The following is a 16,951-nucleotide window of genomic DNA, read 5'->3' on the forward strand; positions in this document are numbered from 1 at the left end:
TTGCTACAGTAAACACTAGCTTTTGATTGCTTTTGTTCCCCTTTCCCTCATGTTTGTTATCAGATCCTCGAGTCCATAATGTTGCAAATAAACAAAACACGAATAAAGAGAGCGATTTTTTAAAAGTTTGCCTTAAAAGAAACTCACACGAATTGTTGATTGCCTGAACTGGAACTACCTGAATAGAGTTAGCTATGATGCCACTTTACCTAGAAGGTCTTTGTCTTGTCTGAACTCCTCAGCGGCTTGAAAGACTGATGAAGTCAATATTCCGCACTAATGCTTAAGAAGACGCATTCTGCCACCTGATTGGTAAGTGCATGTTAAACATTGTTCATAAATTACTGTCAGAGCTTGTCACAGGTATTTTAAAAGAGATAATTACCATAAAACCAGCTATTGAGTTATTAATTACTTGTTAAGAGGTTGCTAAACTAACGTAAACATTGTAAATTGATTTAGTTTAAGGTCATCACTGGGTTTGTTTTCACAGTTGTTTCAAGGTATGATTAAATGTTTTAACAAGCTTTTAGATATAAAGATAATCGTGGCAGACTGTCATTCCAAAACAAATCCATTAACATTAAAAATCCGATTGAGTTTCCAAAATTGTTCCTGTTATCGTAAAATTTTAAACAAACTTTAACATGTCAGGACAATCGTGAGACACTCACGACCCACAAAAACTGCTTTGGGATCCACTTTAGGTTCTTGTTTAAAAATTGGTTACGCAGCATCATATATGTTTAAAAAAATAAGGTCAGCACACACGACGAACAAGTTCCTGCGACTATTCCCTGTAATTAGACGCATGGACAAGTCCCTTCCTGTAAAATAAACCTTTTTGTCAAAAAATTAGTCACCGGGACTTTTCCCTCAAACCGCACCATGTGAATTGCTTTTGGGAAAAGTCCTTGCAACCAGATTAAAAGAAACCAGTCAAAAATACGCATGATGGGCTCTAATTGAATTAGTCCTTACGAACTCTGTTTCGAGATGGGGGCTCAGGCTCGGTTCGGGAAGACGACAATTATGTTAGAAGCAGCTTAAGGTGTTACTACTTCGAGAATCCTGATAGAATTTTACCAAGAGAAACTGATAACTCTGTCATCCGGAAATCAGAAAAAAACGGGCACTGAACAAATTAACAGACAATCTGCAGCAGCTTTTTGGGTTGATTTATTTCAGTGCTGCATTGCTAATCAATTAATTCCGTTTCACTTTGGGAAAGCCAAAGACTGAAGCAATGATAGCTTTTGTCGCTAGTCTTAACTATGTTCCTGTGCAATTAGTTCCGGCGTGTGACTTCTACAAGGGACTAGTCCCTGTAAACTGTTTTGGCCTTGTGTGTACCGACCTTATGAAAGACTGGCAAATGAAGCCAGATAACATTGACGTTTAATTGGTTCTGGTTTCCACCGAGTCGCTTCGCGCCTAATCCTGTCTAGATAAAAAGGGAATGCGTTTGAGCCAAGTGTCTTGCCACATAATGACCCCGGCCATGGCTCGAATCCGGACCACTCGATCTGACGACGTCAAGCGCACTAACCATCAGTCCATTCCATTCTACGTTTCGGACCTGAGTCATCCTATTAAGAGTGTGTCAATGGGGTATAGCTCTAGTAAGTAAACAGCTGAAAAGGCCATTTAGTCAGTAAACTGAAAAAATGGATTTAGTCAGTAATCAGCAAAAAAGTAGATAAGTCAGTTAAATTCTATGATTTTATGACTTTTATGAGGAGGGGATGTAGACGGCCTCCGTTTGCAAATTCTCTTGCTGAAGCAAAACAAAATAATTTTTTTAAATTTTTGAAAATGAAATTTGAAAATAGAACATTTTGTTCACTGTATTGCATCACTAAAAGGAGTAGTTTTAGGTTGGTTAACCAATCACAACTCAATTCTCACTTTGGTTTGTTGTTGACACGAGGGACTTTTAAAACTATTAGTGTGTAGCAGGTAAAGTGGCAAGTATAGCGTGTGATCAAGCCAGTTTTGCAGCAGGTTTTACTATGATCTTCTTTTGAGAAGGCATTGGCATGGTTGTTTCTGTCGAGGTAATCTTTTTCGCGAGCACATGTACAATTGTGTGCGGTAACAATATACGAGGGTTTCCATAGCTGTCGCTTCCTCTTTCGCTCTCATGAATGTTTATGTATCTAAAAGGTTGCTTATTAAAATTACCTTAATTAACAAAACTCGAAAATTCGCAATAAAGATAGTAGAAACACTATCCGTCAAACGGCTGTTCCCACAGCTGTTTGACTCGTTGTTCTTTAGGAGATGAAGAAGTCAAGCTGGAGAAGGCAATCCGGTCAAGTTTTGTTTTGTTTGTATGCAATTAGAAATTTGCATTTTCGTAATCTTTGGCTAGTTCTGCCCACTTCATTTTTGTCAGAACCAACTCAATGGCTATATATAGGAACTAAAACGTCCTTGGGAATCATTTTACTGAACCATACATGCCTCGAAACAGTAATTGTCTCTCTTAAGCCCGGCGTTATTTTGAAAACGCATTATCTTTCATCGGGACAATTATTTAGGCAAGTTATTAAGGACATAAGCAAAAGCGTGTTATAGTCTTCAATTATCAACATATGAAGATTTCCATAGCTGTTCCTTCTTTTCGCATTCTCACGAGTGTTTGTTTATCTAAAAAGTTGCTTAAATTAAATTTAGCTTAAATCGACAACAAGACTGTGAAAACAGGAACCAGAGCTGAGTGTTTCCACAGCTGTTTATAGGCGTCCAAAATTAACGGGAAAAGAAGTGAGCCGGGCCGGGAGTAGCTAAACAGGAAGTTTTTCTTCTTCAGTAACTCCACAAAAAGTGTTTTCTTTCCATATTCTTTAACCGCTAAGTGATGATTTGTCAACTTTTCCGGACTGTTTGAACATTTAAAAGGCTACTTAACGTGCGTTTAAATAACTAAATTAAAATTAAAGCACGAGCCGTCAATGGCCTTTACCAAAGTTTTAGAAATAAAGAGGTTCGGCACAAGCTTACGATAGATTTTCGATCAGTTCTACTTCGCTTTTAGTCCGTGTTTGAAAATAAAATAAAAATAAATCCGTCCCATGTAGTGCTGTCTGGTTTGTGTCGATGTAAGAGCTTCTTAACAGCAGTCGTTATCAAATCAACCATTATCTGTTAGTTCTAAGGTAATTACTGACAAAATCAAAACCAACTTCTTCAGCGTCAGTGTGTATAGCGACTCGTTATTTTTTTTTCTGAAGGTTTCTTGCAAATGCGTTTTACTTCGTTTTCTTTATCAAAAGACGATGCCAGTGTGTTTTTGTCGAAGAAAATCTTTGACGTGAAGTTTATATGAAATTATTCATATATGAACTGCGGTTGTAGATGAAAGTGAAGAATGATCATCGCAGTAAATTTTCCAATTAAAGCAATTGGAAAGAAGAAGCCCTGATTTTTTCAGGCTTCTTCTTTCCAATTGCTCAAATTGGAAAATTTACTGCGATGATCATTCTTCACTTTCAGAATCTTTGACGTAACCAAATTTGAAACGTTCCACTCGCAGAACACTCCAATGCAACTTCATAAGTAAAATGACATATTCACATAATTTATACAGAGAGCTAAAAATGATAGTATAGATTTGAAATTGTGCACTTAAACCTATTAAAAGAAGCACTGAGCAGGTAACTGACCGCGTGAGTTAGACCGCATGCAAGAACTTTCGAGTTCAACTAGAAACTTTCGACAGACATAATAAAGTTCTGCTTTCGATGTATTACAAAAATCTCTAAAGCATAACTATACTTGGCCACTTAGGTTCTTTATTTTTTCCTGTAATGTTTCATCTGTGTCTCTCCACGTAATTAAAAAACAGACTTAAATTGTCCAGAATGGATTTTACATTTGAGATCTTTTGGCATTTTTACGTCTTGTATTTCTCTCTTATTAACTCATTTATGTGTTGTTCCTGATTAATAGTAGGCCTGATGGCTGGCTAGAAGGCAAGAAACGGTAATAAAGTTTTTAATTGATTGATTGATTTATTAAGTGTCATTCTCAGAGAAAACCGGGCAGGACCAAAACATCGAGGTCGGCCGTTTACCTTCATCTTTTCACAGTATAAATGCTATCCGAAAAGATTAACAACCATAATATTTACCGAGGTAGGCGTTCGTTTTTCTTCGAGATATCACCACATCATGATTTTGGCCTCTCATGCAAGCGGTCTAAAATGGCCAAAATTTCGGGCAACTTTAGGTGAGCCTAGAAGATACTTCGCACAAATTCCAGAAACTTCTATTTTCGCGCGATAGTATTTGTCCCCTTATTAGTTGACTGAGATATATTTGAAGTCTTCCGTATTAATTCTACGGTTTTCACGAGGTGCCAAATATCACCGCCGAATCGTTAATCGGGGTGAACCAAGTTTTAGCCATTTTCAGCGAGTCGTTTTTCAAAAGTGCGGCAGTTTATTTCCACAGAAAAACATTTTTCTGATGGTCTTTTACACTGTTATCAATATCCAGTGTAGTTAAAATTGGTATCTACGGGTAAACATTTCGAACTCGCCAAATCCTTACCATTATTAAGGCTATATTTTCCCGTGAAAATTCTATTCTTAACGTCACGGTGCATGGAGAAGCAAAGTGGATCCTGAGTTCGCTGGTCTTTTATGCTGTTGTGGAGAACAAAGCGCAAGTTAATAGTGAGCAAAGTTTTACCCTAAATTTAATTTAAGTTTTTAGTTCTGCGATAGGCAGGAAAGATCGATTTACGTGGAAATATCTCTGCTAATTCCGGTGAAGACCGAAGTAAATGAGCGTGTTTTTTGATCATCTTTTGGATATGTGGAAGTTGAGGATTATAGTCAGGCACTAACGGTAGCACTTTTTTGTTAGGCTTGATTCTTTTCTTGAGGAGTTCGGATCTCTCTATGTTAAAAGCTTTCTCAAATTGTGCATCAACTAAAACAGCGTTGTAATCTTGCATCTTAAGATATGCTTTGTACTCTTCGCTCCTTTTGACTAAAGATTCCTCTGTGGAACAATTACGCTTTATTCGCAACGCTGCCCCATAGGGAATGGCTCGGTTACAATGAAAGGAATGCGAACTTGAAAAAGGCAAATGCAGGTGACTAGCTGTGGACTTAACATATAGATATCGGTGTAAATGAGGCCGTCCTGGAGGTGCAAAGTAAGGTCCAACATGTTTAAACTATATTCGGAGTACACCAGCTCAAACTTGATAGTGGGATATAGAGAATTGATGTACTCAAATGCACTCAAAAGAGTGCAACGCGTTTGATGAAGTGAATACAAGATTTCAAAATGAAAGTTTCTTTTTGCCTTGCTGCAGTTTTTGTGTCTAAAATTTGTTTCGTTTGCTTTACGCAGCTTTGGTGTAATATTACATCATTTTGCAAAATTACTTTGGATCAAAAAGTTGTCTGTCTCGTCCCTTAGTGACAACCTGCTTTTCATTCTAGAAGCCTGCTATGTTCAAACCCTCCAGAGAAGTGCTAAAAACAAAATTATCTCCTTAGTTTCATTTGAGTTTCGGACACAGTACGCTAAGTAAAAAATATTTCTGTTACGCTTCATACATTATTAAAACAGATGTGGTACAACGCGTTTGATGGGCTTCAAAATGAAACTTCCTTTTTTCCTTGCGTCAGTTCTTGTGTATAGAATTTTAACATCTCGAGTAATTGCTTTGGACGAGAACTCGCTGTCCCGACTTGTTCTGATTCGTTATCATCGCCGACTCAAAGGCTTCACTTTTAACACATTTCACTCTGCTGGTCTGGTATCTTGTGCTTTGCAGTGTCAGAGAAACCCTCGGTGCGTTTCAACAAATTTTCGCGTAAATTCGACTCTTGAGGAAACAGACGGAATTTGTGAGTTGAACGACAGAGGAGTTATGCTGCCTCAAGCTATCAAAGGAAGAGCGGAGCTTGCACATCACGAAGAAACAGTTTATTCTCAATTTTACGACAGGAAGGTAAGACAATTGTGCTGCTATGATGTGCAAAACAAAACGATGCTTTGTGCTTACAAAGTATTGGCGAGTTTCCGCAACCACAGCGGCAAGGCCGAGGACAATTAAGCAAAATTGGAAGAAAAAACATTGCGACTTTAAGCGATTTAAGGCGATTTTAGGCGACTTCCGTCGCGAAAACAGAGCTTTTGGAAAACGTTCTTCAGCTCGAAACTCCGCCTTTGAGTTTAAGTGTGGACGAAAAAAAAATTGGAAAACAGAGCTTTTCGAAACAATGACATCACCATAATCATGTGTTTTCCTACCGGAGTTTTCCTCAAAAAAAAAAAAAAAAAAAAACCGGTTACCGTTGCTTTTTCAAATTTCTCCGGCGTATTGTGGACGAAAAATATTTTATGCGTTTTCAGAGTAAAACCTTCGTTTTCAAATTTCTCCATCGTAATGTGGACTAGACCTCACAAGATAGCTACATGAAAGAAATGTAGCAAGGAAGGTTTACAACGCACGTGCACGGTTTGCCATCGTTATTGTTTGCGTATATCCTTTAAAGACATCGACTGAACATTTTTCTTTTTCCTTCAAATCACGATTAAGGTATTTGAATGTTCTAAGCTGAGTTGCTGAACTGAGAAACCTGTTCAGTATGACATAGTGGATACTTGATTGATAAAGGTCATTTGCATCTTCTTTTATTGTCAGATTAATATAATACTTGTAGTTTGCCCGAAATATGCAGTCAAGTTGTTGTACATGTCGACACTGGGTGTTATCTACTATTAAAGCCTGAAAAAAGTACAGATGTATTTACCATACAACGACTTCCCGTCCAAAGCTACCTAATCATACATCACGAAATCTGATTTACAATTCAGGTTGATTAGCCAAAGAAATTAAAGTTGATCAAACTAAAATGGCACAAAATAAGCGCAATTTAGTCGCAAAAGTCACAATTTCGTCATCGTTACGACCGTTGCCAGACTAAAATTCTTATCGGGGTAATGTCAGAATAAAACGCTTCTTTTAATATTAATTTATTTTTTTCATAATTCACCGCCTCTCACAAGTTTACCGTTCAATTTCAAAAAATATGAAATTTACCATTTAAGAGCTTTTGGAGAACAACTTTACCTTCTTGATCAAGATTTCTTCTTTATCTTCTTCAGCGCATCAGTGCTCGCACTGCTTGTCCTGTATACAGAAGGTCTTGTAGAATTCTATAGACAACTGGAATAGTGACTTCTTTCGTCACCAAACGTTCGCCATATTACTCCTAAATTCTTCTTTCATTTGTCCACAGTACAATTGTCCGCTGACTGGATGCATGAATGCAGACTCATGCGTGTTGAATGAAGTGTCGAAGGTTTACGAATGCAGTAAGTAGTTACCGAATGGAAAATATTATGATTCTCTTCTCCAGGGCCACCCGGTGTTTTGATTCTCATGAATTATTTTTGTATCTTGAATGAAAATATACGCATGAAGCCTACACCCTGCTTTTTTCCGTGCATTTTCTGTTCATATTCTGCAAGGGAAAAAGCTGAAATGACAAACGATGTCAATACAAATTTGGACTTAGCGCGGGTGGGAAATGTACATAGCAATGTACACTATCTACCGTCCATAGGCAGGCAGTCACTTTAATCCAAATCTCCATTCCAGCTCCTATGAAAAGCTGTGCTGACCTGTACAATGCTGGTAAAACAAGCAGTGGTGTTTATACAATAGACCCTAATGGTTCAGGAGCCTTTGATGTTTTCTGCGACCAAACAACAGCCGGTGGAGGGTGGACAGTGTTCCAGAAGAGGATAGACGGTTCTGTTGATTTCTACCGCGACTGGGCCGACTATAAAAAAGGCTTCGGTAACCTGAATGGCGAGTTTTGGCTGGGACTGAACAAGATACATCGCCTGACCAACAGTAATACTTTCAAGCTTCGAGTGGATCTGGAGGACTGGGAAGGAGAGACCAGATTCGCCGAGTACGACAAGTTTGCAATTGGGGATGAAGCTTCTAAGTACCGTCTGAGTCTTGACTCATATTCAGGTACATCCTACAAGTTATGAAGCTACAGCCAGGATCTAATTAATTGATACACTTGCAAATTTTATATGTAAATGTGAATTGTGAGGAAATGTAGTATGTTATTTTATGTTATATTATGGTGTAAACCGTTTAAACTTTTAAACATTTCATCACGTATTTTTTGTTATTTTGCCCCCTTTTCAGGATCGGCTGGTGATTCTCTTGCCAGGCATCGCGGTTATCCCTTTACCACCAAAGATCAGGACAACGACAGCTTTGGTTCAAATTGTGCTGTGTCCTACAAAGGAGCCTGGTGGTACACGGGATGTCATGACTCCAATCTGAATAGTCTTTATCATGAAGGCGGACCACACTCATCACATGCTGATGGTATCAACTGGAAGCACTGGAAAGGACATAAGTACTCCATGAAACGAGCTGAGATGAAAATCAGACCTGTTAACTTCTAAAACTGGCGTGTTCTTGGTTTGCCTTGCACATTATAAACGACTCTATTCTCACGCAGTTTAATAACCATCGATTCATTATAGTACCTTGAAATATGAACAAACCTATTAGAGCTTTTAAGCACTGACGATTCCCGTCAGTCTTCGTTGATAATCCAGGCCTGGTCAATCGATTATGTATTCTTCAGCAATATCGACTGAACAAATCGACAATAACTATTTAACCATCTATCATTTTTTTTCCCGGACAATGGGACTGGAGGGTTTTACACTGCAACTCTTGCCTGAGCTCTTTCCGGTGTCGTAAACTAACAAAGTAGGATGTAAAGCCCAAAATGTTTCTGTTATTAGTTGTTTCTGTTCCCGTTATTTTGTTGATGAATGTTAAAGATACGCTTATTATGAAGATCAAATGACTCAATAAAACCATTACAGAGAGATTTTGTAAGTTACTTTATCAGTGTACTAAAAGGACAAAAAAAATTTCTGACAACTATCGATACCGATCAATACCAATCGATGAATCAATCGTTGTCGATTACCATCGGCAATCGCTAACAATCGAACTCACAACAAATAACAAATTAAATCGTCATGATATATGTGAAAAAGGTGTGATTTTTACAACAAGTACTGAAAGAAAAAGGTTATTCAAGCGCAGTGAATTCCAAGTTTCCGTGCGTCTGTTCAGTAATAGATCACTGATAACGTCAAAATGTGGCAAGAACAAAAACGTGACATAAGAGGCGATAGCCGAGTGTGTCACTGATGTTCTTACCACATTTTGATGTCTTCTGTGGCCTATTACTGAACAGACGGGCGCCGAACTGCGAAATCTCCAAATCTTAAAGAAAATGCTGGAATGTTAAGTGTTTGTCATCAGAGCAGCCCTGTGAGCCGAAAAGCTTGAACGTTGCCTTGGACATAGCAGGAGCTAAAAAATACGCTCGGAAACCTTGCGGTTGCGGTCAACACTGGAGGCCATTTGATTCGAGTTTTGAATGAAAGGAGCGTTATAGACGGTGGAAATTTGTGACCTCTGTGGTTGGTGATTCTCAAATCAGCTTACCGTATAGTATCGGAGACACCTTTTGGCTTACGGCTGCGATACAGTTGGCCGTGAGCTGTAGTGTGCTATACTTTGCTCGCTGCTGTGCCCTGAAACGGACCGGAACATTCGCGTCGGAAAGCAAGGTTATGTATTTATTTCAACTGATTTTAAGAAGTGATGTTTTAACGTTTCATTCCTGAAATCAATCTGCTTCAACAATTATTTTGAGACTAAGAAAAGTTGAATTGAATGAGGCCGTCCTGGAGGTGCAAAGTAAGGTCCAACATGTTTAAGCTATACTCGGAGTACACCAGCTCAAACTTGATAGTGGGATATAGAGAATTGATGTACTCGGTAAATTCCAGTAATTTAGGTACATCATGAGTCCAAAGATCGAAAATGTCATCCCTATATCGCCACCACAACATAGGTCTAATTGCACCGCCAAATCTAGCTTTTTCATCAATGATTCCCATGGCCAGATCAGCATAACTACATGCATTCTTGGGACCCATAGCCATTTCATGTTTCTGAATGAAATTACAATTGGCAAATTGGCAATTGTTAGTCTGAAGACGAATCTCTATTACTTCAATTATGCAGTCAGTAGATGAAAATTTATCGATCTCGAATGTAGTGCCATTCTAACGGCTGAAATGCCTAGATTATTGTCTATATTGGGAAACATCGCAACGACGTCCCAGAAGATTAGCAAACTCTTAGTGGGCAAGGGACCCTTTTCCCTGTTAAGATTTTGGATTTCGTTGATGAGATCTGTGGTATCCTTGACGAATGATGGTAACTTTTGCGCTAACTGCTTCAGGTAGAATTCAGTAAGGGCAGATAATCTTTCAATTGTAGTTTCGCAACAAGACGTAATCAAGCGACCCATTTTGTGTTTCTTTTAATCGCGTTGGACTGCGACTGCTCAAGTATATTTTGGAGGTTATCTTCCACAAAGAAACGCGTCTTTGGTTCCTCTTGTTTCTCGTACAAAGTCACTGCCTGGGCGAGACTTTCTTCTATATCATCCTTTGCCCAGTCGGTTAAAACGTCCTCTGAATTTCCAAAAATTGCCGCCATTCTGATTGAAAAAAAAAGAAAAGCGAGGGGAAAATCAAAGTCCTTGAACAAAGGCGTTTTCTAGCTCACAATACCATTCTTCGTAACAGGATCCGAAAAGAAAGGCCTTTGAATGGTTAATAACAAAATCCCAATTATCGGCCCCTGAACTCCAGTATTGTGTGTTTTACTCTCAACCCTGTAACAAAATCCTTGATTGAGCCTTTGAACGATGGATCTTATGAATTATCTTAGGGAATAAAAAGCTGAAAACCTCTCTGACGACTGAAAAAGGAGAACACTTGTGGGTGATAAAAATGACTTGTTAATTGTATCTTATTCTATTCCTAGCGTTAAACTCTGATCTTTTATTCAAACCGTGAGGTTGAAGGGTGCAAAGTTGTGCACTCCAGAAAGCTTCTCTTGTTAGCAGGCGATCGTCGATGCTATTGTGATCACTAAAACTGCAAATTTGTTCAATGATGACGAAATCAAAATCAGACAAGACATGCATTTCTTAGTTAAAGTGTATCGCAACCTCTCAAGTGTTCTTCTTTGTGCTCATGGCTGATTTGTGGTTCCGAAATCGGACTTTAAACTCGTTAGTTGTGGATCCTACCTACTGGATATTACATAGAAGTGATCAAATAAATTACGTTCTTAAATTTACAGTTTTCATTGTAATCTTTGTAGGACAGTTTGTAATTGTAATTGTAACAATTACAAAGTGTCCTACCAAGAAACAACCCCTGATGCACCGCGAACAAACCGCAGAAACCGTCAAAGAAACACAACGTGGTTCAGTCCACCATAGAGCAAAAATGTAGAAACGAAAGTCGGGAAAAGCTTTCTTTCACTCGTCGACCAACACTTTCCTATGGGGAATCCACTCCATAAAATCTTTAACTGGAACACTCTAAAACTGAGCTATAGCTGTATGAGCAACGTCAAGACCGTAATCTCCAGCCTCAACAAGGCTGAACTTAACGACGAATTAAAATCCTCTGATGAAACGAAGCAGGTCTGTCCGAAGCGGCTCGTGTGAATTTCAGCTTTTTGAAACACTTCATTACTCGTGCAAATTAATTCCAAACTGAACTCGAAACCGTATGATTACCTATACTGCTACTACTAATCATGACAATTACAATTTCCTCAAATGTGATTGGTGCATAAACTGGTGTATTTTGCTCTAATTAATCTGCAAAGTTGTAATCGGACTGCGTAATCGGACAGTTGGGTGTAATCGGACAGTTACATTAGCCAATCATTTTAAAAGTCCTCTCCACTAAATCCACCAATCACAACATTGATTACAGTCACTATAGTAGCCAATTCATTAGAGACTGACTTAGTAAATTTGTGAAGGTTTAGTTTCCAGAGACTGTTTTGAAAGAAACTTAACGGCCATTTTGCAAGCTATTCCCATATTCTTAATTATGATATTTAAAAATGACTATTAAAAGCTGTTTTTCAAATTGTGAGAAATTGTAATGGCTATGAAAATTGGTAACAGGACATCGGGTCGTCCAACTCCGTCTGTAATCATACTCGTGATTAACAAATCGGACTCCCGCTTCGCGGTCGTCCGATTTTGTTAATCACTCGTATGATTACAGACGGAATTGGTCTCCTCTCAGTCCTATTACCATTAATAATAATAATAATAATAATAATAACAATAATAATGATTATGATGATGATGATGATGATGATGATTTAGTTATTGAGGATAGCACACAACAGTGGTTTATATGAAATTGCTGATTTTCTTTCAGTTTTCATTTAGTTTCTAGTGTTAGTTGAGCTATAGAGATATAACTCAGTGTCTATTTTAACAAACCTTGCACTTCAGGAAGAGAAAATATGAAATCTGCTCTAGGGCCAAAGCGGCCCATAGCTAGGTTTGGCAAACAGTTGAACTTGGTGTGACTCAGATTAGTATGGAATCATATAACACTGCATTCCGTAAGTCTAATTATAATTTGGTTTCCAAGCATTCGTCGCAGTTCTATTGATCTCAGCATACAAAAAGATCTATTTTTTTCCTTTAATACGTGGCAAACTGGCTCAAGATGAAAATGGGACCTCTTTTACTGTGTCCAAAGTTTACTATTTCTTTCATTGTAACAAAAAAAAAAAAATGACAATTTGATCTAAGCTAGTGATGAAATTAAGTTTTTGCAGTAAGATTACTAAAACTTGATTCCTAAGTTAATTATGATTTTACAAAGTTTGTTGTACTAAAAACTTGAGTCCAATCAACGTGAAACAAAGTGCTAAAGTTTAACTTGATTCATCTGACAACGCGTGCATATACAACTTTAAACATTTTGATGAATGCCAATATATCAGTAGACAATAGTACTAAAGAAAAAACATTTTAATTTTTTTTTATGCTTTACTACAAAATATATCCAAATCTACACGTCTCTAAGGAGTGAATATGAGAATTCAAAATGGAAATATATACGCAGCTGGGTGCAAATTTGCAGCATCTTTGGATAAAAAACGTTGTCTGTCTACGTCTCCCCCCCCCCCCCCCCCCCTACTGATAACATGCTTTTCTTTTTCCTACCATGGTGAAACCCTACTGAGAAGTACTTAAGCAACCTTAAGAAAAGTTTAATTTGATTTTCAGTCACAGTATGTTTACACAATATAACAATAGTAAAAAAATATTCCAGTTGCGTTTCATACATTATTAAAACACATGTCAGAGTGCGACGCGTTTGATGAAGTGAATACAAGATTTCAAAATGAAAGTTTCTTTTTGTCTTGCTGCAGTTTTTGTGTCTAAAATTTGTTTCGTTTGCTTTACGCAGCTTTGGTGTAATATTACATCATTTTGCAAAATTACTTTGGATCAAAAAGTTGTCTGTCTCGTCCCTTAGTGACAACCTGCTTTTCATTCTAGAAGCCTGCTATGTTCAAACCCTCCAGAGAAGTGCTAAAAACAAAATTATCTCCTTAGTTTCATTTGAGTTTCAGACACAGTACGCTAAGTAAAAAATATTTCTGTTACGCGTCATACATTATTAAAACAGATGTGGTGCAACGCGTTTGATGGGCTTCAAAATGAAACTTCCTTTTTTCCTTGCGTCAGTTTTTGTGTATAGAATTTTAACATCTCGAGTAATTGCTTTGGACGAGAACTCACTGTCCCGACTTGTTCTGATTCGTTATCATCGCCGACTCAAAGGCTTCACTTTTAACACATTTCACTCTGCTGGTCTGGTATCTTGTGCTTTGCAGTGTCAGAGAAACCCTCGGTGCGTTTCAACAAATTTTCGCGTAAATTCGACTCTTGAGGAAACAGACGGAATTTGTGAGTTGAACGACAGAGGAGTTATGCTGCCTCAAGCTATCAAAGGAAGAGCGGAGCTTGCACATCACGAAGAAACAGTTTATTCTCAATTTTACGACAGGAAGGTAATACAATTGTGCTGCAATGATGTGCAAAACAAAACGATGCTTTGTGCTTACAAAGCATTGGCGAGTTTCCGCAACCACAGCGGCAAGGCCGATGACAATTAAGCAAAATTGGAAGAAAAAACATTGCGACTTTAGGCGATTTTAGGCGACTTAAGGCGATTTTAGGCGACTTCCGTCGTGAAAACAGAGCTTTTGGAAAACGTTCTTCAGTTCGAAACTCCGCCTTTGAGTTTAAGTGTGGACGAAAAAAAAATTGGAAAACAGAGCTTTTCGAAACAATGACATCACGGTAATCATGTGTTTTCCTACCGGAGTTTTCCTCAAAAAAAAAAAAAAAAAAAAAAAAAAAAAAAACCGGTTACTGTTGCTTTTTCAAATTTCTCCGGCTATTGTGGACGAAAAACAATTTATGCGTTTTCAGAGTAAAACCTTCGTTTTCAAATTTCTCCATCGTAATGTGGACGAGATCTCACAAGACAGCTACACGAAAGAAATGTACCAAGGAAGGTTTACAACGCACGTGCACGGTTTGCCATCGTTATTGTTTGCGTATATCCTTTAAAGACATCGACTGAACATTTTTCTTTTTCCTTCAAATCACGATTAAGGTATTTGAATGTTCTAAGCTGAGTTGCTGAACTGAGAAACCTGTTCAGTATGACATAGTGGATACTTGATTGATAAAGGTCATTTGCTTCTTCTTTTATTGTCAGATTAATATAATACTTGTAGTTTGCCCGAAATATGCAGTCAAGTTGTTGTACATGTCGACACTGGGTGTTATCTACTATTAAAGCCTGAAAAAAGTACAGATGTATTTACCATACAACGACTTCCCGTCCAAAGCTACCTAATCATACATCACGAAATCTGATTTACAATTCAGGTTGATTAGCCAAAGAAATTAAAGTTGATCAAACTAAAATGGCACAAAATAAGCGCAATTTAGTCGCAAAAGTCACAATTTCGTCATCGTTACGGCCGTTGCCAGACTAAAATTCTTATCGGGGTAATGTCAGCATAAAACGCTTCTTTTAATATTAATTTATTTTTTTCATAATTCACCGCCTCTCACAAGTTTACCGTTCAATTTCAAAAAATATGAAATTTACCATTTAAGGGCTTTTGGAGAACAACTTTACCTTCTTGATCAAGATTTCTTCTTTATCTTCTTCAGCGCATCAGTGCTCGCACTGCTTGTCCTGTATACAGAAGGTCTTGTAGAATTCTATAGACAACTGGAATAGTGACTTCTTTCGTCACCAAACGTTCGCCATATTACTCCTAAATTCTTCTTTCATTTGTCCACAGTACAATTGTCCGCTGACTGGATGCATGAATGCAGACTCATGCGTGTTAAATGAAGTGTCGAAGGTTTACGAATGCAGTAAGTAGTTACCGAATGGAAAATATTATGATTCTCTTCTCCAGGGCCACCCGGTGTTTTGATTCTCATGAATTATTTTTGTATCTTGAATGAAAATATACGCATGAAGCCTACACCCTGCTTTTTTCCGTGCATTTTCTGTTCATATTCTGCAAGGGAAAAAGCTGAAATGACAAACGATGTCAATACAAATTTGGACTTAGCGCGGGTGGGAAATGTACATAGCAATGTACACTATCTACCGTCCATAGGCAGGCAGTCACTTTAATCCAAATCTCCATTCCAGCTCCTATGAAAAGCTGTGCTGACCTGTACAATGCTGGTAAAACAAGCAGTGGTGTTTATACAATAGACCCTAATGGTTCAGGAGCCTTTGATGTTTTCTGCGACCAAACAACAGCCGGTGGAGGGTGGACAGTGTTCCAGAAGAGGATAGACGGTTCTGTTGATTTCTACCGCGACTGGGCCGACTATAAAAAAGGCTTCGGTAACCTGAATGGCGAGTTTTGGCTGGGACTGAACAAGATACATCGCCTGACCAACAGTAATACTTTCAAGCTTCGAGTGGATCTGGAGGACTGGGAAGGAGAGACCAGATTCGCCGAGTACGACAAGTTTGCAATTGGGGATGAAGCTTCTAAGTACCGTCTGAGTCTTGACTCATATTCAGGTACATCCTACAAGTTATGAAGCTACAGCCAGGATCTAATTAATTGATACACTTGCAAATTTTATATGTAAATGTGAATTGTGAGGAAATGTAGTATGTTATTTTATGTTATATTATGGTGTAAACCGTTTAAACTTTTAAACATTTCATCACGTATTTTTTGTTATTTTGCCCCCTTTTCAGGATCGGCTGGTGATTCTCTTGCCAGGCATCGCGGTTATCCCTTTACCACCAAAGATCAGGACAACGACAGCTTTGGTTCAAATTGTGCTGTGTCCTACAAAGGAGCCTGGTGGTACACGGGATGTCATGACTCCAATCTGAATAGTCTTTATCATGAAGGCGGACCACACTCATCACATGCTGATGGTATCAACTGGAAGCACTGGAAAGGACATAAGTACTCCATGAAACGAGCTGAGATGAAAATCAGACCTGTTAACTTCTAAAACTGGCGTGTTCTTGGTTTGCCTTGCACATTATAAACGACTCTATTCTCACGCAGTTTAATAACCATCGATTCATTATAGTACCTTGAAATATGAACAAACCTATTAGAGCTTTTAAGCACTGACGATTCCCGTCAGTCTTCGTTGATAATCCAGGCCTGGTCAATCGATTATGTATTCTTCAGCAATATCGACTGAACAAATCGACAATAACTATTTAACCATCTATCATTTTTTTTCCCGGACAATGGGACTGGAGGGTTTTACACTGCAACTCTTGCCTGAGCTCTTTCCGGTGTCGTAAACTAACAAAGTAGGATGTAAAGCCCAAAATGTTTCTGTTATTAGTTGTTTCTGTTCCCGTTATTTTGTTGATGAATGTTAAAGATACGCTTATTATGAAGATCAAATGACTCAATAAAACCATTACAGAGA

General features: G+C 38.2%; 3 protein-coding genes across 3 annotated transcripts in view; 2 read left to right on the plus strand and 1 right to left on the minus strand.

Annotated features, from left to right (window-relative positions):
- Positions 1–251, minus strand: part of LOC110053528 (L-rhamnose-binding lectin CSL3-like) — a 4,003-nt gene extending 3,752 nt beyond the window's left edge. Inside the window, exon 1 of the mRNA XM_020759765.2 lies at positions 210–251. The gene's annotated coding sequence lies outside the window, so the exon portion shown is untranslated. The remainder of the gene's footprint in view (positions 1–209) is intronic.
- A 4,333-nt stretch (positions 252–4,584) lies between these two features.
- Positions 4,585–8,900, plus strand: LOC110053526 (ficolin-2-like). The gene is made up of 4 exons (XM_089271917.1): positions 4,585–5,976; positions 7,271–7,346; positions 7,633–8,016; positions 8,200–8,900. The coding sequence occupies exons 1-4, from the start codon at positions 5,611–5,613 to the stop codon at positions 8,463–8,465; spliced, it is 1,092 nt and encodes a 363-aa protein (XP_089128043.1). The 5' UTR covers positions 4,585–5,610; the 3' UTR covers positions 8,466–8,900.
- Positions 8,901–13,638: 4,738 nt separating this feature from the next.
- Positions 13,639–16,951, plus strand: LOC149118735 (ficolin-2-like). The gene is made up of 4 exons (XM_089271870.1): positions 13,639–14,007; positions 15,322–15,397; positions 15,684–16,067; positions 16,251–16,951. Exons 1-4 carry the CDS (start codon positions 13,642–13,644, stop codon positions 16,514–16,516), a joined length of 1,092 nt encoding a protein of 363 aa, XP_089127996.1. The 5' UTR covers positions 13,639–13,641; the 3' UTR covers positions 16,517–16,951.

This window comes from Orbicella faveolata, unplaced genomic scaffold (genome assembly GCF_042242905.1).
Source record: "Orbicella faveolata isolate gen_17 unplaced genomic scaffold, um_ofav_v1 contig_1, whole genome shotgun sequence".
In the NCBI taxonomy this organism is placed as follows: domain Eukaryota; kingdom Metazoa; phylum Cnidaria; class Anthozoa; order Scleractinia; family Merulinidae; genus Orbicella; species Orbicella faveolata.